The sequence below is a fragment of the Rana temporaria genome, chromosome 7 (assembly GCF_905171775.1).
Source record: "Rana temporaria chromosome 7, aRanTem1.1, whole genome shotgun sequence".
Classification (NCBI taxonomy): Eukaryota; Metazoa; Chordata; class Amphibia; order Anura; family Ranidae; genus Rana; species Rana temporaria.
In genome coordinates this window covers 176,750,526-176,775,891 of record NC_053495.1, presented here as the reverse complement: position 1 = coordinate 176,775,891, position 25,366 = coordinate 176,750,526, and the positions used below count along the sequence as shown (strand labels likewise).

General features: G+C 43.4%; 1 protein-coding gene across 1 annotated transcript in view; it reads right to left on the bottom strand.

Moving 5' to 3' along the window:
• The window catches only part of AGBL4 (AGBL carboxypeptidase 4), a 2,019,815-nt gene that overhangs the window by 211,732 nt on the left and 1,782,717 nt on the right, over positions 1-25,366 (bottom strand). Inside the window, exon 9 of the mRNA XM_040360525.1 lies at positions 2,640-2,792. Within this exon, the coding sequence (XP_040216459.1) occupies positions 2,640-2,792 (153 nt within the window). The remainder of the gene's footprint in view (positions 1-2,639; positions 2,793-25,366) is intronic.

The window sequence follows — 25,366 nt, the reverse complement described above, 5'->3', positions numbered from 1 at the left end:
TTCGTGATATAAATGTATGTTTTGCTAAGTTTTAAAGCCCATACTAGCTGTGTAAGCTATGGGCGATCCCAAACTCCCATTCATGATTCAAACTAAACACTTATGCCGCGTACACACGATCGTTTTTCGGCATGAAAAAAAACGACGTTTTTCAGCATCTAGAAAAAACGTAGTTTTTCCAACTTCATCATTAAAACGAAGTTGTCCACACATGATCGTTTTAAAAAAATGCTCTAGCAAAGCGTGGTGACGTACAACACGTACGGCACTATAAAGGGGAAGTTCCATGCGGATTACGCCACCCTTGGGGCTGCTTTCAGGCCCGTCGGAACAAGACAGGCAAAACAAGCAACTGCTTGGGGCCTCCTCTCCTCCTCAGTCCGTTCTGTAAACACACACACGAGGAGGAGGAGGGAGAAGGGACACTCTGATCTCAGGTCTGCACTAAAGTTCTTTGCAATGGATTTCCATGTTGAACTTCCAGTGACTAGTATGAGAGAGTGAGAGCGATAACACCAAATTTAACACACCTGCTCCCCATTCACAGCTGAGACCTTGTAACACTAATGAGTCAAATGACACCAGGGAGGAAAAAATGCTAATTGGGCCCAATTTGGACATCTACCACTTAATCACTTTTGTTGCCATTGGTTTAGACATTAATGGCTGTGTGTTGAGTTATTTTGAGAGGACAGCAAATTTAAAACTGTTATACAAGCTGTACACTCACTACTTTACATTGTAGCAAAGTCTATTTTATTCAGTGTTGTCACATGAAAAGATAAAATAAAATATTTACAAAAATGTGAGGGGTGTACTCACTTTTGTGAGATACTGTATGTATGGTGGCCTTTAAGTATTTACTTAAAAATCTTAAAATTGGCTTTTGAAATGATGCCTAGATGTTAAAGCTTTTAGTTATTGGATTTACATCTACTTTAAGAAACAGAAAATGTGCAGAATAAATTAAAATAGTGGTAGGTGCCACACCAGTATTGCTCCCATACATATGAGGAAATGTAATCAGCATTAAACAGTCCCTATAATTACATCATTATTGCTTTTCACAGGCTCGGTATAGAAGCTAGTAACACAAGGCTTTAAAATCCTGAAAACAGGGAAATAAAACCATTTACTGTATGCCTGCCTCATTGATGAAAACACTTCTATTACTTTCCATCAGGCAAATGACTTCTTTTTTATTGTGTCTCTTGAAGTTTGCAGACTCTGCTGTTTTAGGTCAAAATGACCTTCAGAATTTTTCTCCTTATTATTATTTCACGGAAAGGTTTGATGAGCAATAATAAAACTAAACAGCAGCAATTCCTAAATGCAGCTCCTCACATCTTCCCGATAACAACAAGCAAATCTCCTGCATACAAAGTAACACGGAATGGTCCTCAGCTGGTCTGCTTATCAGCCGGACAAGCTCAGATCTCCGTTTTTAATCCACATCCTGCTATTGTGAACACTGATATTCTAGCTGGTATCTGGGTAAGTTAAATTAAAAAAGAAAATAGTTTAAGATGTTGGTGTTCATGTAGAACAGTTAGTAAAACCAGTGGAATGCAACCACAGTCTGTGCTGTTGGAGGCAACTAAGGAAGATTGCCCTATCAATTAACCACTTCCATACCAGGCACTTACAAACCTTCCCGCCCAAGCCAATTTTCAGCTTTCAGCACTGTCGCACTTTGAATGGCAATTGCGCGGTCGTGCGACGTGGCTCCCAAACAAAATTCAGTGTTGGCATCCGAGGGGGGGCTGCGCTGATAAACAATCAGCGTGAACCCCCCCTGTCAGGAGAGCTGCCGATCGGCTCTCCTCTACTCGCGTCTGTCAGACGCGAGTGAGGAAGAGACATCAACGGCTCTTCCTGTTTACATTGTGATCAGCCGTGGTTGGACACGGCTGATCACGTGGTAAAGAGTCTCCGCCGGAGGCTCTTTACGGAGATCGGAGATGCAGGGTGTCAGACTGACACCCCGCATCACCGATCGCCGCGCTGCGCGCCCCCACGGGTGTGCGCGGCATGAAATCCTGCAGGACGTCCATGGACGTCCAGTCAGGATTTCAAAACCACTTCCCGGACATAAATCGGCCATAGGTCGGGCGGGAAGTGGTTAAGCTAGGTGTCCAGAAAGTATGGACACCTCTACAGTAGTATAAGTAGTAGAAAGGCCTATGCTCCAAAGATGCAGTAAATCTGGGATTTATTTAAAGTGTTACTAATACCAGGAGCCTGCATTCTTCTCAGGATTGGGGACCCAGTCGATCACTGGGGCCCAGCCACAGCTCAAATGTTCCGGATCAACTTGGTCCCAGAGCCAGGAACACCGCGTGGCACGCGCACCCCGGCCTGGAAGGCCATTTCGCCGGGGCGCCGTGATGTGGTCACCCTAAAGGTGGGTGCCACACTGGAAGAAGACCCAGACCAATGGCGTCTGTCCCATAAATACCCTCCCCCAGCATGCACAGCGAGGAAAACCCCTCCTGATAGGCTGCTGGGGAAAAGCACCCAAACCTTGACTCCACTGCTGCCACCTGTCCCTGGGGTGGGATGCTGTTTAATATAACATCTGTCCAATAAAAGGCCACATCTATGCCACCATTTAACTGTGCAAAACTGTTGATACTTACGAAAGAGAAATCTTCAGCATTTCGACAAAGCAGCTTGGGGAAAATGGCCTGTCTCTGAAACAGATCTTCCTGCTCAAAGATGTTCCCATACATGAACCCGTTCATCATGGTGGAATGGGCATGGATGTCAATGTAGAAATCCAGGCTAGTTTTCTGTTGGCAAAAAAAATAAAAATAAATAAACAGTTGCTATTTTTTGTAAACTCTAGTCACATAGCTTTGTCAAATGGGTTTCCTTGCAATCATTGGCCCGGATTCACAACGGAGTTACGACGGCGTATCTCCGGATACGCCGTCGTAACTCTGAGTTGCGGGGTCGTATCTATGCGACTGATTCATAGAATCAGTTACGCATAGACTTGCCTAAGATCCGACCGGCGTAAGTCTCTTACGCTGTCGTTTCTTAGGCTGCATATTTACGCTGGCCGCTAGGTGGCGCTTCCGTATATTTCCGCGAGGATTATGCAAATTAGGTAGTTACACCGATTCAGAAACGTACGCCTGCCCGGCGCATTTTTTACGTCGTTTACGTTAGGCTTTTTCTGGCGTAAAGTTACCCCTGCTATATGAGGCGTATCCTATGTTAAGTATGGACGTCGTTCCCGCCTCGAATTTTGAAAATTTTACGTCGTTTGCGTAAGTCTTTCGCTAATAGAGCTGGACGTAATTTACGTTCACGTCGAAAGCAATGACGATTTGCGTAATTTCGAGCATGCGCACTGGGATTCTTTCACGAACGGCGCATGCGCCGTTCGTAAAAAACTTCATATACGTGGGGTCACAATTCATTTAAATAAAACACACCCACATCATCAACATTTAAATTAGGCGGGCTTATGCCGGACCACATACGTTTCGCCGCCGTAACTTAGGGCGCAAGTTCTTTCTGAATACGGAACTTGCCCCCTAATTTACGGCGGCGTAACGTATCGGAGATACGCCCCGCCGATAGATACACCAATGTATCTGAATCTAGCCCACTGTATGTAGCTATAACTAGTAACACAATGTAATAGTGTAAAGTAGCTTTCATTAATTTTGAATAGTTAGAATAAGGAAGGGTCCTGCATGACATTATAGGTCTGGGCCTGAAGCTTAGATCACTACTAATATGTACATTGTATGATCTTCTAAATCAGACACCCAGTACAATTTCTTGTTGTCTGCTAATGTTTAGTATTTTTTATTTGTTTTCTTCTAAGCAGAAAAGGCATTAGAAATGTTATTTCAAAAGGGCCGACATTGGTAAGCTGTGCTCCTAAATGGCATCAAATTCTTGCACCAAAGAACAAGTAAAGTAAGACCTGGAGCGAGATAAAATTAGAGATAGTGCAGGGCCGGCATGACAGTGTGAGAAGGGAAAGCAACTATGGGGTTAAGGATTGTAGGTGGAGAATGGGGGAGAGGTGGATTGGTTGGAGCAACAGTATGAGGAGCGGTTTGTGGTAGTTACCGTATTTTTCGCTCCATAAGACGCACCTGACCATAAGATGCACCTTGGTTTTAGAGGAGGAAAACAAGAAAAAATATTCTGAAACCAAATGGTGTACCAAAATATTTACCAGTGCCCATGAAATGCAGCCTGACTTGTGCCCATTAAATGCAACCTGACTTGTGCCCATTAAATCCAGCCTGACTTGCAGCCTGTTCTGTGTCCATAAAATGCAGCCTGTTCTGTGTCCATTAAATGCAGCATGTTCTGTGCCTGGCGACTGGCAAGGACGTCATCACAGTCGCCTGTCCATCTGTCACTCAAAAGACAGAGTAGTACTCCATTCGGCCACTGGGGCTGCTTAGTTTCCTTTTTACTGTGAGTGACATGAGATCGCCCAGCGCTCGAAGGAGACGGCCGCCCTTAATAGTGAGATGGCGGCGGCAGCAGCGGAGACAACGGGCGGGGGTTTTGTTAGTATTCGCTCCATAAGACGCACAGGTATTTCTCCCGATTTTTTAGGGGGGAAAAGTGTGTCTTATGGAGCGAAAAATACGGTAGTTAAGGGATAGCTGGGGTCTCCTGGACAGCAGAGAAGGGAGAGGTGACAAGCAGGCAGCTTCCCACCCACCCTCCCTGTGTTTTGTTTTGTTTGGTTGGTTTGCTTTATCTCTTTGCAGGTGCAATATGAGCAAAGGACGTCATGGCAGCTGATCGTGTGGCAGTGGTTGGTCTTTTGACGGTGGAAGAAAATACAGTTGAGATGGAAGTGTGGGGGGGCTAATCTGTGGTATGTTCCAGACTGGTGTATTCCAGTTACTAAGGTTAGCTGGAATACGGTAATGGTTGCACTGCGGGTGTGGGTTGTCTCCGAGCTGGTGTGTCACGGCTGGAGGCCTGGTATGGTAAAAGGTCCCGCAGTGTTACAAGTGGAACAAGTTGGAATTCTAGTTGCCGTTCTAAGACCAACAGACTGATAAGTTGTTTTTGTTAATAAAAAGGCTGCTATGGCCATTTGTACTCCAATTCATGTGTGGTTTTATTAATATAGTTAATAGCAAGAGGGATGGTGAGTACTCATGGTCGGGCAGACACAAAACAAGGTGGGACCTCTTATCTACACTGGTCAAGAAAACAAGTGTAGCGCTACCCCCGAAGGAGCCGCTAATTGATTTGGGATCGGCGTATTAAGTTACCTATATGTAGTGTCTAGGGGTGAAGGTAGTGAGCAGAGCAGTAATCGAATGTCCAATCTGTAGATAAAGTTTTCTGAATGCTTTATTTTCCTGGCCCAACATGACCAACATCAACTTGAGGTAGACAGAAAAGGTTGATGAAAATAGAGTAACTTCGCAGTGTCAGGCTTTGGATAAGGAAAGCAGTCCTGCCTTCTGTAATTATATCAGTACGTCACCACTCCAGCCAGAGTGGGTGAAGTGCCCCTGAACAGGCCCCTGCCACAGGCCTGGCAGCCAGAGCGTCACTTGAGGTTTCTGGGAGGAACAAGTCTCTGCCACAGACTTGACTCTGATTGGATGTTGATGCCTCTGCCACAGGCCTAGGGTAAGGTTAAGTTAAATGATAGAGCGAATCCTCCCAGTAAATTACGTCAGGGTCACCGGTTAACAGTGTGAGTGTACCTGTCAATGTCCGGTCACCAGATCCCCGATGGTTCGTTCAAGCCCTTTTGGATAACCTGCCTCTGGGTTCTCCTCAAAGCCGATCCCCACCGAACGGCATACAGCCTGGGATCTCCCTTGTAGAAGTGGGGACCCAGTAAGTCACTGGGGCTCCTTGGTAGCATCAGTTTCTCCAGGCCAGGAGGGCCCAGAGTCAGGAACTCCGTGTAGCACGCGACTCCAGGCCAGGTAGGCCATAGTGGTGGGGCCCGTGATGTGCGCACACCCTAAAGGTGGGTGCTGCACCCGGGAACCAGAAACCCGCGAAAAACCCAGAACAATGGCCTCCGCCACAGAAATACCCCTCCCCAGCATGTCCCGCAAGGGAAAACTCCTCCAATTGGCTGCTGGGAAGAAGCGGCTCCGCCTGGATCCCCTCTGGCGCCACCTGCTGCCCAGAGATAGAACCACATCCCTGGAACGCAGACTGACCCACAGAACAATCCAGATTTGGCGACAGCCAAATTTAACAAAATCAAGAATGAGAGCAACATAACTCTCATTCCCCCACTAAATTTAACATAGCGTCCTTTTGAAGGTAAAGGGTCGCTACATAAGGAAAAGTAGTAATGATTTAAGGACATTAAACAATATTTGTCAGTGCATTTCACTGGGCAACAAATATAAAAGAACACAAGTTAAACCTGAGTGAATAAAAATAAAGGTAAAAGGGCATATAATATACATTTCGCTAAAGCCACTGCACCACAGGAACGCTTAATTTACAAATGAATGTGCTTTTGCATTAAAGATATTGTATTTTCCTGGATAGAAAATTGGTTACAAGGACATGATCAGAGTAGTGATTAATGGCATATTATCTAAAAGGTCTTGTATTGTGAGTGTTGTGCCCCAGGGCTCTGTCCTGGGACCAATTCTGTTCAACTATTTCATAAATGATATAGAGGTTGGCATAAATAGTTCAATCTCAATGTTTGCTAATGATACAAAACTAAGCTGAGCAATAACTTCACAAAAGGAAATAGCAACTTTATAAGAAGACCTTAATATAATAGAGGGGTGGGCAGCTATATGCATAGCTCCCAACTGTCCCTGATTTTGAGGGACTGTCCCTGATTTGGAGCAATGTCCCTCTGTCCCTCATAGCTCCTAATTTGTCCCTCATTTTGGTCTGATCTCTATAGATGTATATAAAATGCACTTTTTATCTATCAAAAAGTGTTTTCCAGCGCTAAACCTTTCACCTGGTTTCTAAATTGCTGCATTTGTACATTTCAAAAGCCAATACAAAGGAATAGTATTGGTAAAAAAAAAGCACCTAATGGTTTAACCAATCTTGTTTTTTTGTACAATTCTCCTTTAAGGGGGCATGGCAAGGGGTGTGTCCTATGCCTGCATACTTTTGCTGATAGGTGTCCCTCATTCCCGACTCAAAAAGTTGGGAGGTGTGTATATGGTATACTGGCTTCATGTTAAAAAATGTAATGCACTTGTGAGCTAAAAATACGCATGCAAGTTACTCCTGGGGGGTAAAACCTCTGGGGAAATCCAGGATGGAAAAGGATCTGGGGTCCTAGTAGATAACAGACTCAGCAATAGCATGCTAACCCAAAGCAAACAAGGCTAGCAGATTCGTTGCACACATTAAAACATTTATATACTGCCCGCATTCTCCACCAAAAAAAAAAAAACATTTATATACTGCCCGCATTCTCCACCAAAAAAAACAAAAAACATTTATATATTCCAGAGATAAAACTATAACTCTTTCACTTTACAAAACTCTGGTTTGGCCACACCTTGAGTATGCAGATACGTTTGGTCACCCATCCTCAGGAAGGATGTCCTTGAACTGGAGAGAGTCCAGAGAAAAGCAACACAATTAATAAGGGGGTTAGAGGACCTCAGTTATAAGAAATTACTACAAATATTAGTTCCTGTGACAGGTCCCTAGTTCTATTACTTAATTACATAGTAGGTGAGGTTGAAAAAAGACACAAGTCCATCAAGTCCAACCTATGTGTGTGATTATATGTCAGTATTACATTGTATATCCCTGTATGTTGTGGTCATTCAGGTGCTTATCTAATAGCTTTTTGAAACTATCGATGCTCCCTGCTGAGACCACCGCCTGTGGAAGGGAATTCCACATCCTTGCTGCTCTTACAGTAAAGAACCCTCTACGTAGTTTAAGGTTGAACCTCTTTTCTTCTAATTTTAATGAGTGGCCACATGTCTTGTTAAACTCCCTTCCGCAAAACAAGTTTTATCCTTATTGTGGGGTCACCAGTACGGTATTTGTACATTGAAATCATATCCCCTCTCAAGCGTCTCTTCTCCAGAGAGAATAAGTTCAGTGCTCGCAACCTTTCTTCCTAACTAATATCCTTCAGACCCTTTATTAGCTTTGTTGCCCTTCTTTGTACTCTCTCCATTTCCAGTACATCCTTCCTGAGGACTGGTGCCCAGAACTGGACAGCAGAGTCTTGTAGAGCGGGAGAATTATCGTTTTATCTCTGGAGTTGATCCCCTTTTTTTGCATGCCAATATTCTGCTTGCCTTGTTAGCAGCAGCTTGGCAAATGCACTATTAACCCCGTAGTACTGTAAGATTACAGCTGCATGTGTATGGAAGGCTGGCAGAGGACAGGAAATGTAAACTATGACAGCCGGTACAAGCACAAGGGACACTTAGGAATACATTTTAGTACTGTCTCTTGTGCTGACATTGTTTTAAAACTAAGCTTTACCAAAACGTAGGATTTCAGGTGGACCTTTCAGTAATTTTTCTATGATTAAATTCCCAGGATAATATACAGCAACAGTATACTTTTTCAAGCAAGTTGTATAAATGTATCATTAAAGCGGTATTAAACCCAAAATTTGTTTTTCAATTAAAAATAGCAAACATGCCTATACTTACCTGCTCTGTGCAATGCTATTGCACAGAGCAGCCCTGATCCTCTTCTTCTGGGGTCCCCTGCCGACGCTCCAGACCTCTCCTCTTCAGGGGGTGCCCCCACAGAAAGATGCTTTTCCTGACACAGACAGCAGTACTCGGCCCCGCCCCCTGCATCACAGCTTTTGATTGACAAGCAGGGTCGTTGCTACCACTATGCGAACTAGGCCACCTAGGGCGCAGCCACGGCCTCTGTCCTGGGGAAGCACCGGGTGTGCGTGAGCTTAGCGCTCCTCACCCCTGTGCCTCTGAAACGCGTCAGCCATTTTGCCGGCTTGATACCATCCGATCCGGGTTGTCATCAGGTTTTGCTGGCGATGCTGTGTACCAGTTTGATTGCTTGACAAGCGCTCTTTACAACTCCTTTTGTGAGTAAGATCATTGTTTTATTTTATTTAATAACATCTTTTAAACGGTAATGCACTAAGTCGGTGTGCCCTCCTTTTTCTTTTCTTTTTAGTTGCATGAATTCCCATGATTCTGAGGAGGGCTGCAAGATTCTAGACTTTGCCTTGAAATTGGATTACGTTGCCCTTTAGCAGAAAACACCAGAGCGCAGGAGAATTTTTCGTGTGTTGTTGCAGGCATGAGGTGTCATTTTTTCAGTCTCCTCTGCTAAAAGGGGTTGTAAAGGTAATTTGTTTTCCCTAAATAGCTTCCTTTACCTTAGTGCAGTCCTCCTTCACTTACCTCATCCTTCCATTTTTGCTTTATAATGTCCTTATTTCTTCTGAGAAATCCCCACTTCCTGTTCTTCTGTCTGTAACTCCACACAGTAATGCAAGGCTTTCTCCCTGGTGTGGAGTGTCATGCTCGCCCCCTCCCTTGGACTACAGGAGAGTCAGGAGGTCCACTAACACACAGCTCCTTTCTCTATATGCAACGTAGAGAGCGTCCTGACTCTCCTGTTGTCCAAGGGAGGGGGAGAGCACAACACTCTACACCAGGGAGAAAGCCTTGTATTACTGTGTGGAGTTACAGACAGAAGAACAGGAAGTGAGGATTTCTCAGAAGAAATAAGGACATTTAAAAGCAAAATGGAAGGATGAGGTAAGTGAAGGAGGACTGCACTAAGGTAAAGGAAGCTATTTAGGGGGAAAAAATTGTACCTTTACAACCCCTTTAAAGGAGTTGTAAAGGAACTTTTTGCTGAAATGACTGTTTACAGGGTATAGAGACATAATAGTTAACTGATTCCTTTTAAAAAATGATTAAAAATAGATACAAATCAATCACATAATGTACCTGTAGTTTCTAGTTTCGTTTTTGCATGTTGTTTCCTGCTTCTGTGATGTACAGAGCCACAGAGCCAATACAGGGCAGTGATGGTTTGGAAAACGACACTGATTGGTGCTGAGGGGTTTTAGACACACAGGGGTAGATTAACGTACCTTTAGGCGGGCGTAGCGTATCTCCTATACGCTACGCCGCCCTAACTTTGAGAGGCGAGTATGGTATTTTCAAAGATTTTGCCCCCGAAGTTACGGCGGCGTAGTGTATTAGGGCCGGCGTAAGCCCGCCTAACTCAAATGTGGAAGAGGTGGGCGTGTTTTATGTATATTAACTGTGACCCCACGTAAATGACGTTTCGATCGAACGGCGCATGCGCCGTCCGTGGACGTATCCCAGTGCGCATGCTCCAAATGACGTCGGCAAATCGTCATGCTTTCGACATGAACGTAAATTACGGCCAGCCCCATTCACAGACGAGTTACGCAAACGAGGTAAAATTTGAAAAATTTGACGCGGTTCCGACATCCATACTTAACATTGGCTGCGCCATGTTTTTGGTGGTTTATCTTTACGCCTGAAAACCCCTTACGTAAACGGCGTATCTTTACTGCGACGGCCGGGCGTACGTTCCTGAATAGGCGTATCTAGCTGATTTACATATTCTAGGCTTAAATCAGCATACACGCCCCTAGCGGCCAGCCTAAATATGCAGTTAAGATACGACAGCATAGGAGACTTACGCCGGCCGTATCTTAGCAACATTTAGGCGCATCTCAGTTTGAGCATACGCTTAAAGTTGCAACGGCACGGATTCGGACTTACGACGGCGTATCTACTGATACGCCCGTCCTAAGTCTTTAAGAATCAGGCCCCTAGTAATCACACCTCCTTGAAGTTAGTGACCACAGAGAAAAAGCTCCCAGTACTGTGGTCATCAGGAAACAGACAACCAGGAAGTGTGGAGATCAGAGAAGAATTACAGCAACTTGAGAGCTATTAAGATAAAAAAAAAAATTCCTTTACAACCCCTTTAAGTGACCAGACTGCAACATTGTATCTTTGTACAAAGTCATAGGGTGACAGGATGCAGCATGGGCTAATCTATGTCATATATTTGTGAGAGCGGGCACAACCTAAACAGGCACCAGGATTTACATGATTGTCACCTCCTAGCCATTATTTCAGGAAGATGTTGACCCCGAATGATGCCTGAATAAAGATGGCTCAGACCCTTTGAAAAGCCAATGAGAGCATTGTTGGTACTGTGATCTCTGTAGGAGGTAATAAATATTCAGAAGTGCATTGCGTAGCATGTATGTACTTAACATGAAAAAATATCTGATAATAGGTACACTTTACCATATTGCATCTGTATTATCTTGGAAGCTAGGTACTGGTTGTACTTTTCTGCTCTAGTACCCGAGCCTATAAACTTCTGTCATCGGATCTCTTTCTTATTGCTTAGCCTTGCACAAACAGGTAATTGCTTTGTAGAATTTATTTTATTACACCATTAAATGTCATGTGTTTTATGAATAGGGACAATTATAGAAAGCACATTATTGTTGGAAAAACGCATTAATAAATAGTAAGCTCATTGTATCCCTCTGCTCCCTACAGCTTCATGTCAGTGATTCAGAAAATAGAACTCATTTACATGGAAAATAAACATATAAGTTCAATTTCTGTTCTACCGAGTTTTTAAGCCTTGTATTTGAATGTTTGAATTAAATATATGATCCCATAGCACTTTGGAGGTCTATATTTATATAGTGTCAATGTATCCTACCAGTCAGGGGAAATCACAAATAACAGAACAGATGACAGCGGCGCCGTGATCCAGGTGTTGGTATCTTTTGGCGCAGGAAGGACCGATGGAAAAATTTATGTCACACATGTGAATGTGAGAAAATAACAGATGCAGAAGAACCATATTTACTGAGGATAACAATTAGAAAAGCAGGATAAGGTAGCCAGGTATGGGATTGCTATATAATGACCCTGCAAGACCACGGCTTCTCGTGAACAGCTACCCATTTACACTGCCCATTTTACACCCACCCCCACTCCGCCCCCACTCCGCCCCCCTCTCCAAATGCTCATAGATGACACTAAACATACACTGCATATGCTTAATCTAACCCCTCTCTTATGCTGTACTTCCAGGTAATTGCATTTTGTTAGTTCAAAAAGCTAGTGTACAATGCACAAAAATAAATAAATGGGCGTAATTCCCTTAATTCCTTTAAAATATTTCCCACCGGGGGAAAAAAAATTGGTTTGGAAAATGGATTTTACAAGAAAACACTAAATTGAAAGACATTATGAAGTTCAATAGGCTTTTAACAATCCAGGAATTAAAAAACAAAAAGGAAATGATACTTATTAATGATTGGCGGTACACACAACTAAAACATTTTTTCGACAGTCTTCCCCAACCGGTTAGAGCGGAGACAAACCTACTACTTCTCGAGAAATTATGCGAAGGGAAGATTGAGAAGGGCACAATTTCTAAAATATATCAGATATTAAACGAAACAAGAACACAGAATGCCCTACCATTTATAGAGAGGTGGGAGGAGGAGCTGGGCTCTCGGGTAAACGAGTTTGAGATTAACCAAATAATAACTAGGGTCCATGAAACCTCAATAAATAATGACACTAGAGAACTAAACTACAAATGTTTGGTTCGATGGTATCTTACGCCGGATAAATTATATAAATTCTCAGGATCTGCATCACAACGATGCTGGAAGGGCTGCGGCGAAGTTGGTTCTATGGCACATGTTTGGTGGGCATGCCCTAAAATAGGAAGATATTGGAGGGAGATCAGACAAAAAATCCAAGAAATCACAAATAACGAACTTCCGGATGATCCTTGGGTATGCATATTGCACAGATCCCGAATCCCAACAAAACAATATTTGAAGACTTTGGTCCCACAATTATTGAACGCGGCAAAACATCAGATAGCGCGTAACTGGCAGGGAAAAGAGAGCCCCTCATTAAGAGGGTGGTGTAACAGAGTAGAGTAAATCTAGAACACTTAAGATTTAGAGACGAAGAGAAATGGGAAGAATTTGAAGAGAAGTGGGAGAAATGGAAAAGATTCAAATATACAATGGGTTATGCTGATGCTATGGGTATATAATGCACTGACTGGAGGCCCGGGCTCGCATTGGATATGATTGGGATAGGCTCGCAAGCGGGACCACCAGTGGGGGGGAGATCATGCGGGTACCATCGAGCCTGCGCGGTTTCTCTCATTCAGCCGGTGAGAGACAGGGCGCAAGGAGATAGAGATACAATCAGTAGAAGGGAGTTATAGCGAAATAAGGGCACCGAAACTAGGAAAAGGACGCTGGCAGGGGGGGGTTTGGGTGGGGGAGGAAGGGGGGGGGGAGAGGGTATTTTTGTTCTTTTGTTTTCTGTTTTTTTTTTTTTTTTCTTTCACTCAGATGCGGATTGTTGTGTTATCCCTTTGTAAACTGAAATGAATGATGTAAAGGAGGAAAAATGTACTTAAAAAGAAAAAAAAAAAAGAGAGAAAGGAAAGAAAAAGAAGAGGAAAAATTTAAATAAATAAATAAATAAATCATACATTTAATTAAAATGAACCACTTATGATGCGATACCATAGAGGAGATGATATCGGCAAGTGAAGTATGGGCCAGGAGTGTGGTCCTCTCCTCGTCTATTAGATCCTTTTTATCTTTGGTTGAGTCTGAAGTGGAAAAAAAAAGCTAGTGTAGCACCCTCTAGTGTGCTACTAGTGTTAGTGTAGGAAAATTCAAGCCTATGACTCATGAGAAGTTATGCGAGTCTGTAATTTGGTCAGGTTACTGGAGGTCAGGCTGGATGGCTCTACAGATGCAGGTTTCTGGTACCTTCCCCTAGATCTAGAAGCTTGTAGAAACTTCTGGAAGTTAGTGGGTGGAGGCCAGGCCAGGAGGTTTTGATCTGCATACTTAAAGGAGTTGTAGAGGCAGAAGGTTTTTTGATAAAAAAAAAGATAAAAAAACCTTCTGTGTGTAGCAGCCCCCCTAATTACCTACCTGAGGCCCTTCTCTCTCCAGCGATGTCCAGGATCCCCTCAGCCATTGTCAGGGACCCGCTGGTACAGAACGGAGGTTCTTGCGTGTGCGCCAGACCAGACAACGGCGCCTGTGTGAGCCTGTGCACCGCCACGCACCCCGAGCTTTTAAAGACAGCAGATGCATTTTTGCATTGCTGTTTGATCTGCAGCTCTGTGCCTAGTAATCTGTGAACCTGTCTGCTTATTACTTTTACCGAACCGGCTCTGTTTATCTCCAATCCTGACCTTGGCTTGCCTTGAACCTGCTTTAATCTTCTGTTGTTAAACTGCTGCCAAACCTTGCCTCTTCATCTGACCATGCTTAAGCCTGTTGCATTTAACTGCCTGATTACCTGCTCCGACCCGGCTTGTCTGACCCTGCTACTGCCTGCTGCTTGCTCTGTATTGCTTCTGTATCTGACCCGGTTTGCTGCTGATCCTGCACCCGCCAGCTCATCAGGCTGCTGACCTGCAGTCCCAGCCATCCCTGGAGGGTCATTATCCTTCTATTGTGCCAGCTACTACAACTATTCCAGGCACTCCTACCTCACTGTGCTCACAAGCTCACTGTCCCAACTCCAGTGACTCCTGAGCCAGGGCTGTAAGAGAGGTCTCCTCCTACAAAGTCAGGCTCTACTACAAGGTACGTACAGTACGTAACAGCCATCCAGTACACGCCTCCTGATTGGCTGAGACAGAGCAGTGGCACCATTGGCTCCCGTGGCTGTTAATCAAAGTCAGTCAGCCAATCAGGAGAGAGGGGGGCCAGGCTGGGGCTCCGTGTCTAAATGGATACACAGAGCTCTGACTCGGCTTGGGTGCCCCCTGTAACAAGCTGCTGGCTGAGGGGTACTCAAAGGAGGGAGGGGCTAGGAGCAGCAAAGAAGGACCCAAGAAGAGGAGGATCCAGGCTGCTCTGTGCAAAAGGTGGTGACCCTGTGTATGCTAGACAAGCTTGAGCGGAATTCCGTCGGAAAAAACATCCAAGGTTTTTCCGACGGGAAAACTGATCGTGTGTACGCGGCATTACCTGCACAGGCAGATTTTTTTTGCTAACCCTTTAACGTTTAATGTTGACTGCATGGCACCTTTAACCACTTAAGGACCGCCTCCTGCAGATATACATCGGCAGAATGGCACGGCTGGGCACAAGCACGTACAGGTAAGTCCTCTTTAAGTGCCCAGCCGTGGGTCGCAGGTGCGCTCGATCCGAAGCTCCGTGACCGTGATCGTGGGACTCGTGGACCCGATCACCGCTGGAGTCCCGCGATCGGTCCCCGGAGCTGAAGAACGGGGAGAGCTGTGTGTAAACACAGCTTCCCCGTTCTTCACTGTGGCGCCATCATTGATCGTGTGTTCCCTTTTATAGGGAAACACAATCAATGACGTCACACCTACAGCCACACCCCCCTACAGTTAGAAACACAAATAAGGTCACACTTAACCTCTTCAGCGCCCCCTTGTGGTTAACTCCCAAACTGCAATTGACATTTTCACGGTAAACAATGCACTTTAAATGCATTTTTTGCTGTGAAAATGACAATGGTCCCAAAAATGTGTCAAAATTGTCCGAAGTGTCCGCCATAATGTCACAGTCACGAAAAAAATCGCTAATCGCCGTCATTAGTGGTAAAAAGTAAATAAATAATAAAAATGCAATAAAACTATCCCCCATTTTGTAAACGCTATACATTTTGCACAAACCAACCGATAAACGCTTATTGCGATTTTTTTTACCAGAAATAGGTAGGAGAATACGTATCGGCCGAAACTGAGGAAAAAATATATTTTTTTATATATTATCGGGGGATATTTATTATAGCAAAAAGTAAAAAATATAGATTTTTTTTCAAAATTGTCGCTCTTTTTTTGTTTATAGTGCAAAAAATAAAAACCACACAAGTGATCAAATACCACTAAAAGAAAGCTCTATTTGTGGGAAAAAAAGGACATAAATTTTGTTTGGGAGCCACGTGGCACGACTGCGCAATTGTCAGTTAAAGCGACGCAGTGCCGAATCGCAAAAAGGGGCCTGGTCCTTTACCTGCATTTTGGTCCGGGGCTTAAGTGGTTAAATGCGCTTCCTCAGCGGTGCTTATATACGGCAGGTGCACTTAAATAGTCCGCCAGGCATCATTTCTTTCTCAGCTGTCAAACTCTAAAAATATAAACCTTCGTGGAGCTTTCATCTGATAAGTACCAGGCATATTTATTTCCCTTTGTTGTAAATACATAGAGTAACTGTCTTCGGAAAAAAAAAAAGCAGCTTCCTTTACTGAAAGTTTGCTCCTTTGCCGGAGAAGCAATTAAAACTAAGATGAAGCAAAGCACACTGGAATTAAAAAGGAGAGTGATTGTCATATAATTTGTCTGCAAAGACAAGGAGAAAGTAATAAATTGTAAGCTGGGAAGCCGCTGGTTGCTGAGAGCTGTCTTTTAAAAGAGTTGCAAGATACCTCCTGCTATGATATTAAACTCATCATTTTCTGCTCTGGAGGTGGAATTCAAAATGATTCAACAGACGACATCTAAAAAGTCATTTTTCTGCTTAATTCCCAGAAGTGACTTTTTTATGTGCTTACGAGCTGTAGACTTTTTTTTCCTGTAACTGTGTAATTGCCTACGAGATCAGGTGACCCTATGTACCCAAGAACATTCTTTCTTCCCAAGCCGGTAAAACAAAAGTAGATTCTTTCTCTCTATTTTGTCAAAACAGAATTAGAAGCTATCCGCGCCTAGCACAAGGCAACAGAATGGTATTTACGGCATTCAGTTTGTTTACTTTAGGTACTGCTTCAAACCATAAAGAAAAACTGAAAGGAAATGTCTTTTATTTAGTGCTTATATAGTAAAGGAAAACAATTTTGTTTTGTTTTTTGCGTTAATTTTTTCTGTTCCATCTGTGATTACAGATGTAATTATTCTGCAAATTAGGTGGCGGATCTTGTTATAGTAGCAACCTGGCACTATCTCCTAAAATATCTAATCACAAAAATATCAACTTCCTATATACCCCCAGGGGAGAAACAGGGCTGAGCAATTGGGGAAAAAAAAGTTTTTTTTTTGTTATGCCACAAAAGAAAAAAAGAAAAAGAAAATCTCCATAAAATGAAAGATTCATTTCCACATTGAAAACAATCAGATATAAAAACATGTGTTATCAGCTACAATCCAATATCACAATTGTACATTTGGACATTCGTAAAAGAAGATGGGATCAACATGTTTCGCTTCAAAAAGCTTTCTCAGTTTCCACTTCTTTGTAATGTTGTAGCTGCAAATAGCAGACTAAATCAGACATAATATAATATGTAAAGACAATCTCCAATAAATGACAGATTGATTGTTTTCAATGTGGAAATGAAAGGAGTTGTAAATAAAAAAAAATGATGCTGAAATGACTGTTTACAGGGTATAGAGACATACAGTACAGACCAACAGTTTGGACACACCTTCTCATTCAAAGAGTTTTCTTTATTTTCATGACTATGAAAATTGTAGATTCACACTGAAGGCATCAAAACTATGAATTAACACATGTGGAATTATACATAACAAAAAAGCGTGAAACAACTGAAAATATATTTCATATTCTAGGTTCTTCAAAGTATCCACCTTTTGCTTTGATTACTGCTTGGCACACTCTTGGCATTCTCTTGATGAGCTTCAAGAGGTAGTCACCTGGCGCAGCACCCCATCACTCTCCTTCTTGGTCAAATAGCCCTTAAGCCCCATACACACTATCAGTTTTCCTGCTGGTTTTCTCTTCAGTTTTACCAAAACCATGTAGTACAAGGACCTGCCTGATTGCATTCAAATTGAATCGCTTAAGGTTTGACCTCATATTAGATGGTTTTGGTAAACCTGAAGAGAAAACCATCAGGAAAACTGATAGTGTGTATGGGGCTTTACACAGCCTGGAGGTGTGTTTGGGGTCATTGTCCTGTTGAAAAATAAATGATGGTCCAACTAAACGCAAACCGGATGGAATAGCATGCCGCTGCAAGATGCTGTGGTAGCCATGCTGGTTCAGTATGCCTTCAATTTTGAATAAATCCCCAACAGTGTCACCAGCAAAGCACCCCCACACCATCACACCTCCTCCTCCATGCTTCACGGTGGGAACCAGGCATGTAGAGTCCATCCGTTCACCTTTTCTGCGTCGCACAAAGACACGGGGGTTGGAACCAAAGATCTCAAGTTTGGACTCATCAGACCAAAGCACAGATTTCCACTGGTCTAATGTCAATTCCTTGTGTTCTTTAGCCCAAACAAGTCTCTTCTGCTTGTTGCCTTTCTTTAGCAGTGGTTTCCTATCAGATATTCTACCATGAAGGCCTGATTCACACAGTCTCCTCTTATCAGTTCTAGAGATGTGTCTGCTGCAAAAGGTGGCTACTTTGAAGAACCTAGAATATGAAATATATTTTCAGTTGTTTCACACATTTTTGTTATGTATAATTCCACATGTGTTAATTCATAGTTTTGATGCCTTCAGTGTGAATCTACAATTTTCATAGTCATGAAAATAAAGAAAACTCTTTGAATGAGAAGGTGTGTCCAAACTTTTGGTCTGTACTGTAATAATTAACTGATTCCTTTTAAAACGATTAAAAATAGATAAAAATCAATCATATAATGTACCTGTAGTTTCTACTTTCGTTTTTGCATGTTGTTTCCTGCCTCTCTGCTGTACAGAGCCACAGAGCCAATACAGGGCAGTGATGGTTTGGAAAACTAAACTGATTGGTGCTGAGGGGTTTTAGACACACAGTAATCACACCTCCTTGAAGTTAGTGACCACAGAGAGAAAGCTCCCAGCACTGGGGTTATCAGGAAACAGACAACCAGAAAGTGTGGAGATCAGAGAAGAATTACAGCAACTTGAGAGAAAAAATTAACAATGAGGACATGAAAACAGCACTGCATTAAGGTAAAGGAAGCTATTAAGATAAAAAAAAATCCTTTACAAACCCTTTAATCTGTCATTTAATGTAGATTTTCTTTTTGAAAAAAGCATTGTGCCAGGATCTTGTCTTGCATACTAACGTTACACAATTGCCACAAACACCAACGTAGTGACGTACTACAAGAAATGTCAGTTCTTGAGTGCCACCCTTTGGGCCCCTTCTGCTAATTTCATGTTTGGTGAGCATTGATTCCGAGCATGCATATTTCTACTTTCGACTTTGTGTGACGGATTTGTGTACTGACCATACGAAAATCTGATGTGGAGCCGTCATCCAACATTTGTTGGCTAAAATTGGACAATTGTCAAAAGGAGAGTACTAACGGCAAAATTTTAGAACAGTCTGTCAACAGACCACCAATCGTATCGTGTGTACAAGGCTTAAGGCTCTTCTCCCCCGATCGCTCAGTTTGGCCGGGTGGCCTAGTCTAGGAAGAGTCCTGGTGGTTGCAAACTTCTTCCATTTACGGATGATGGAGGCCACTGTGCTCATTGGGACCTTCAATGCTGCAGAAGTTTTTCTGTACCCTTCCCTTTTTGAGGAAAATAATACATTTAATACATTTTGGAATAAGGCTAATATAACAAAATGTGGTAAAAGTGAAATGCTGTGAATATTTGCCTCTGCCAATAACATTGTACTGTGATATAAAGGGGTTTTATACTTACCTCCACTGTGGCCCCGATCCTCCCAGGTGCCTTGGCGGCTCTCTCGGCTCCTTCCCGTCTTTTAGATAACCCCCCTGGGAAGCTCCCTCCCAAGGGGATTACCTTGTGAGTGCTGTCCCGAGTCCTGCATTTGGCGCCCATAGCCGCCAATTGCAGGACTCTGCCTCGCCCCCGCAGAGCCCGCTTCATTGGATTTGATTGACAGCAGCGTGAGCCAATGAAAGTGAGAAGTCTCTCGCACTACTAGTGAGTAGATATGAATGTGGGGAAGCTAAAAAAACAAAAGCTGCTAGATCTATTGGTGTTCACTGTACACGTAAATAAATAAATCTAAAAGTGATCTTGCGCTAAAGATATAGGCCCAGATTCTCAAAGGGCTTACGACGGCGCAACTCCATGTACACCGTCGTAAGTCCTAATCTGGGCCTTCGTATCTATGCGACTGATTCTTAGAATCAGTTACGCATAGATATCCATTAGATCCGACAGGCGTAAGGCTCTTATGCCGTCGGATCTTAACTGCAATATTTTTTTTGCCCGCTAGGTTGCGCTTCCGTAGTTTTCCCCGTCGAGTATGCAAATTAGCTAGATACGCGAATTCCCGAACGTACGCGCAGCCGACGCAGTAAAGTTACGACGTTTACGTTAGACTTTTCCCGGCGTAAAGTTGCCCCTGCTATATGAGGCGCAACCAATGTTAACTATGGCCGTCGTTCCCGCGACAAAATTTATAAATTTACGTTGTTTGCGTAAGTCGTCCGTGAATGGGGCTGGACGCCATTTACGTTCACGTCGAAACCAATGACGTCCTTGCGACGTCATTTGGAGCAATGCACCCTGGGATATTTTACAGACGGCGCATTCGCTGTATGTTCGGCGCGGGAACGCGATTCATTTAAATGCTACACGCCCCCTACCCGCCTAATTTGAATTAGGCGGGCTTACACCGGGTGATTTATGCTACGCCGCCGTAACTTTACACGCAAGTGCTTTGTGAATAAAGCACTTGCATGAAAAACTTGCGGCGGCGTAACGTAAATGACATACCTTATGCCGCCGCCGAGATACGCCAGATGTACCAGAATCTGGCCCATAAAAACAAAAACATGCAAACTGCAAATAGTGCAAATATGTGGTAAAGTGCTATCTATGAAATAAAAGGCTCATAAATAAAATATGATGAGCATACATATGCTGATCCACAAACAGATAATGATACAATATCCAAGGGTGATCAAAAATATATATATAAGGTGTCACTGTGCAAATGACAAAAAGTGCATAAGATGCAACAAGTGCAAACATGCAAAAAAGTGCTAGACGTGAAAAAGTGCACCAATGCACACAATATACAAATGGTTCAATAATGCAATTTGCAAAAAAAGTGTGAGAGTAAAGTTAGTAAACGTCCCATATAATAAATAGGGGGACAGATGCTCCAATATCTCCAAATTCTTGATGAGAGCGTTTCCTTAAAGGGGTTGTAAAGACAAAAATATTTTCCTCTTAAATTAAAGTCTGACAGTAGCTGATAAAGTAAAAAGTAATGTTTTGCATTATAAACTAGTTTGATACCTGTTGAAATTGAGCTGTTTTGTAGTATTGAACCATGGTGTCTTTCCTTCACCAGTCTCTCAGAACTCTCACCTTACAGATATATTAAACAGGCACATCAATTATTTCTCTTCCGCTCATCTCTGTTGTTTATTAACAGGATTATTATATTGGTATCACTACTTCTCTCCTTTGTCCCCTGCGGTCTCACCGTCCTGCAGCAAATAACAGGAAGAGGGGGGGAGGGGGGGAGAAAACTCCAGCCCGTGCCCAGGGACAAGCAAGGAGGAGAGAAGACTTCCGATAGTGTAGTAAGTTGAATAAAAATTTTAATGTACACACACATATATATGGACTCATACAATAAATAAAATAATAGCAAGCCTGTAAACTGCAGTGTATGTCCGCTGTCTTACTGTTCCCTCCACTCCTTCCGGTTTGCGGTGGCCTCAATCTCCCTACGGCGTTACGTCACGCACCTCGTGACTTCTTCAGGGGACCAATGGCTGCGCTGCTATCAATCTATCAATGAAGAGCCGAGAAGAGCCAAGAAGCCCGGGCAACGATCAAGCGCGTTCGCGACTCGGGACTTTCCAGGTAAGTAAAACCTGAGGGCTGGTAATCGTCTGATGTTTTTTTACCTTATTGCATAGAATGCGTTAAGGTGAAAAAACATGAACCTTTACAATTCCTTTTAATAGAATTTTGGAACTGTGGGACCTATCTGAATCTGCCCCCTCCTGGTACACCCCAATTGTGCTTCTGGCAGTCAAACAACCGCTCCCACTCTCCCCCATCCCCTCTATGATACCTCATACTAATTTTGCTGTCTCTTTGCTGTCCCCATTCTGTCATATTATTGAGTATTAATTTACCATTATTGTCATTGTACTAATGTCACTTTTGGCCTGAATTTACTTGTCAATTTATTTTGATATCGATCTCTTTTGTTTCAATTGTTATTCTGAGGTTATAATCACATCTGCATGATTCTCCTTCATATCTGTGATATTGTATGTCCTCTTTGTTTTGAAAAATTCTTCAATAAATACAAAATTATGAAAAAAAAAAAAAATATATGAATAAAAGATGATCTTCGATGATCTTCGCAAGCACCACAAAGAGTGTTATATGGTTTGTCTCTACCCAGCTTGGCCTGCTAAAGCACGTGGAACTATAACAGATCTACTGGCAGGATCAACAGATGATAAAAAAGTGATAATGCTTTTGAAAAAATGCATTATACTGAACATAAAGGGGCAGATCCACGTAGATCGGCGCTTCTCTCCGCCGGGCGCAGCGTATCTAAGATACACTACGTCGCCATAACTTTTTTTTTCGAATCCTCAAAGAATTTGCGCTGTAAGTTACGGCGGCGTAGTGTATCTTTGGCGGCGGAGTTCAAATGGATGTGATGGGGGCGTGTTTTATGTAAATACGTCGTGACCCGACGTAAACAAAGTTTTTTTTGAACGGCGCATGCGCCGTCCGTGGGGGTATCCCAGTGCGCATTCTCGAAATTAAACCGGAACAAGCCAATGCTTACGACGGTGACGTCATTCTACGCAAATCCCTATTCGCGAACGACTTACGCAAACGATGTAAAAAATTCAAAAGGCGACACGGGAACGACGGCCATACTTAACATTGAGTACGCCTCATAATAGCAGTGGTAACTATACGCCGGAAAAAGCCGAACGCAAACGACGTAAAAAAATGCGCCGGCCAGACGTACGTTCGTGGATCGCCTTAACAAGCTAATTTGCATACTCGACGCGGAATTCGACGGAAACGCCACCTAGCGGCCGACGGCCTACTAAGACGTACGCCTGTCGGATCGATCCCAGATGCAGTCGTATCTTGTTTTGTGGATACAAAACAAAGATACGACGCGGGAACTTTAAAATTACGCTAGCGTATCAATAGATACGCCGGCGTAATTCTTCTGTGGATCTGGCCCTTAATGTTTATTGCATTATATATTATTAAAGAATATGTGAACACAACATTTCATATTCTTGATATGTGCCTGCTGTACCATGTACTTATATAAAAAAGTATCCTGTTCTCTTTGTATGGCTTCCTTTGTATGAAATCCCTGGTTTTCCTAGAAGTCCCTCTGCTTTTCAATTCAAACACTAGGCATAAGAGCACAGCGTGGTCAATTTCCTGGTTGTACTGAGAACCCAGACACTCCAGACAAAGTAAGTTTTTGTGAAACGCGTCGGGTGATTCCACTGCTGCCACGGACATATTGATCGATATGCTGTTTATTTCCACTTTCATGTAAGTGTTTATAACCATTAATAAATATCCAGTTTCTACGGTATTATGCTTTGTGCCTCTTCTGTTCACCTCTCTCCATACATCGGTGTTATGGTGTGACCATTCGGGAGTGATTATCTTATACCATTGAACATCTTCCTTTACCTTGGCGGTGTCGTCGTATAAAGATTGAGTCCTATCCTGATACAGCCTTTGTATACATCAAGCTTGATTGACCCTCTGGGCGTAGGCTCATTTGGGTTCTATGGGCCAGATTCAGGTAGAAGTGCGGCGGCGTAACGTATCGTAGATACGTTACACCGCCGCAAGTTTTCATCGCAAGTGCCTGATTCACAGAGCACTTGCAATGAAAACCTACGCCGGCGGCCTCCGGCGTAAGCCCGCGTAATTCAAAGGGGCGTGTGCCATTTAAATTAGGCGCGCTCCCGCGCCGGACCTACTGCGCATGCTCCCTTTTGAATTACCCGCTGTGCGCAAAGTGACGTCATTTTTTCGAACGGCCACGTGCGTAGCGTAATTACTTATTCCCGGACGGCTTACAACGTGAATTTTTAAATTTCGACGCAGGAACGACGGCCATACTTTATACAGCACATACGTGTGCTGTGTAACGTTAAGGCACCCAAAACGACGACTAACTTTGCGACGGGAAACTAGACTAGCGGCGACGTAGCGAACATGAAAAACCGTCGAGGATCGCCGTAACTCCTAATTTGCATACCCGACGCTGGTTTACGACGCAAACTCCCCCCAGCGGCGGCCGCGGTACTGCATCCTAAGATCCGACAGTGTAAAACAATTACACCTGTTGGATCTTAGGGATATCTATGCGTAACTGATTCTATGAATCAGTCGCATAGATACTCTGAGAGATACGACGGAGTATCTGAGATACTCCGTCGTATCTCCTTTGTGAATCTGGGCCTATATATCTGGTAAGCCTCTGCTATATTGGTTGCGGGTTCATCACTAGTGTTTATCACACTCAAGAGAAAATCACCATTGATTTGGAACCATTCACTGTGTTCACACATCAATCAACTTTCCTTCCACCACTTATATTCGGAATTTTTTCCTCTTTTTTTCTGGTTTATATATCAGACATCTGGTTTTGGAACTATTCACCTTTTTTCTACTGGTCCAACATTTTTTCACCATATATATTCGGACTTCTCCTTTTTCATATATCAGTCATTTGATTTTTATCATCATAGGCCCAGATTCACAAAGGACTTACGACGGCGCAGCGCCATGTACGCCGTCGTAAGTCCTAATTTGACCCTTCGTATCTATGCGCCTGATTCTTAGAATCAGTTACGCATAGGTATCCATTAGATCCAACAGGCGTAAGTCTCTTACGCCGTCGGATCTAAACTGCATTTTTTTTGACCGCTAGGTGGTGCTTCCGTCGAATCCCGCGTTGAGTATGCAAATTAGCTAGATACGCAAATTCCCAAACGTACGCGCGGCCGACGCAGTAAAGTTACGACGTTTACGTTCGGCTTTTCCCGGCGTATAGTTGCCCCTGCTATATGGTGGCATAAGTGCGGCGCATCAATGTTAGGTATGGCCGTCGTTCCCGCGTCGAAATTTGAAAAAGTTACGTCGTTTGCGTAAGTCGTCCGTGAATGGGGCTGGACGTCATTTACGTTCACGTCGAAACCAATGACGTCTTTGCGGCGTACTTTGGAGCAATGCACACTGGGAAATTCCACGGACGGCGCATGTGCCGCCCTGTGTGTAAGCGGCCCAAGGCAAAAATCCAGAGAGAAAAAGATTCAAGTTACATTATTAAATGTACCCTTTTAAATACAAGGGGCCAGATTCACAAAGAGTTACGCCGGCGTATCAGTAGATACACCGACGTAACTCGCAATCTAAGCTTGTCGCATGTTTAAGTGTATGCTCAAA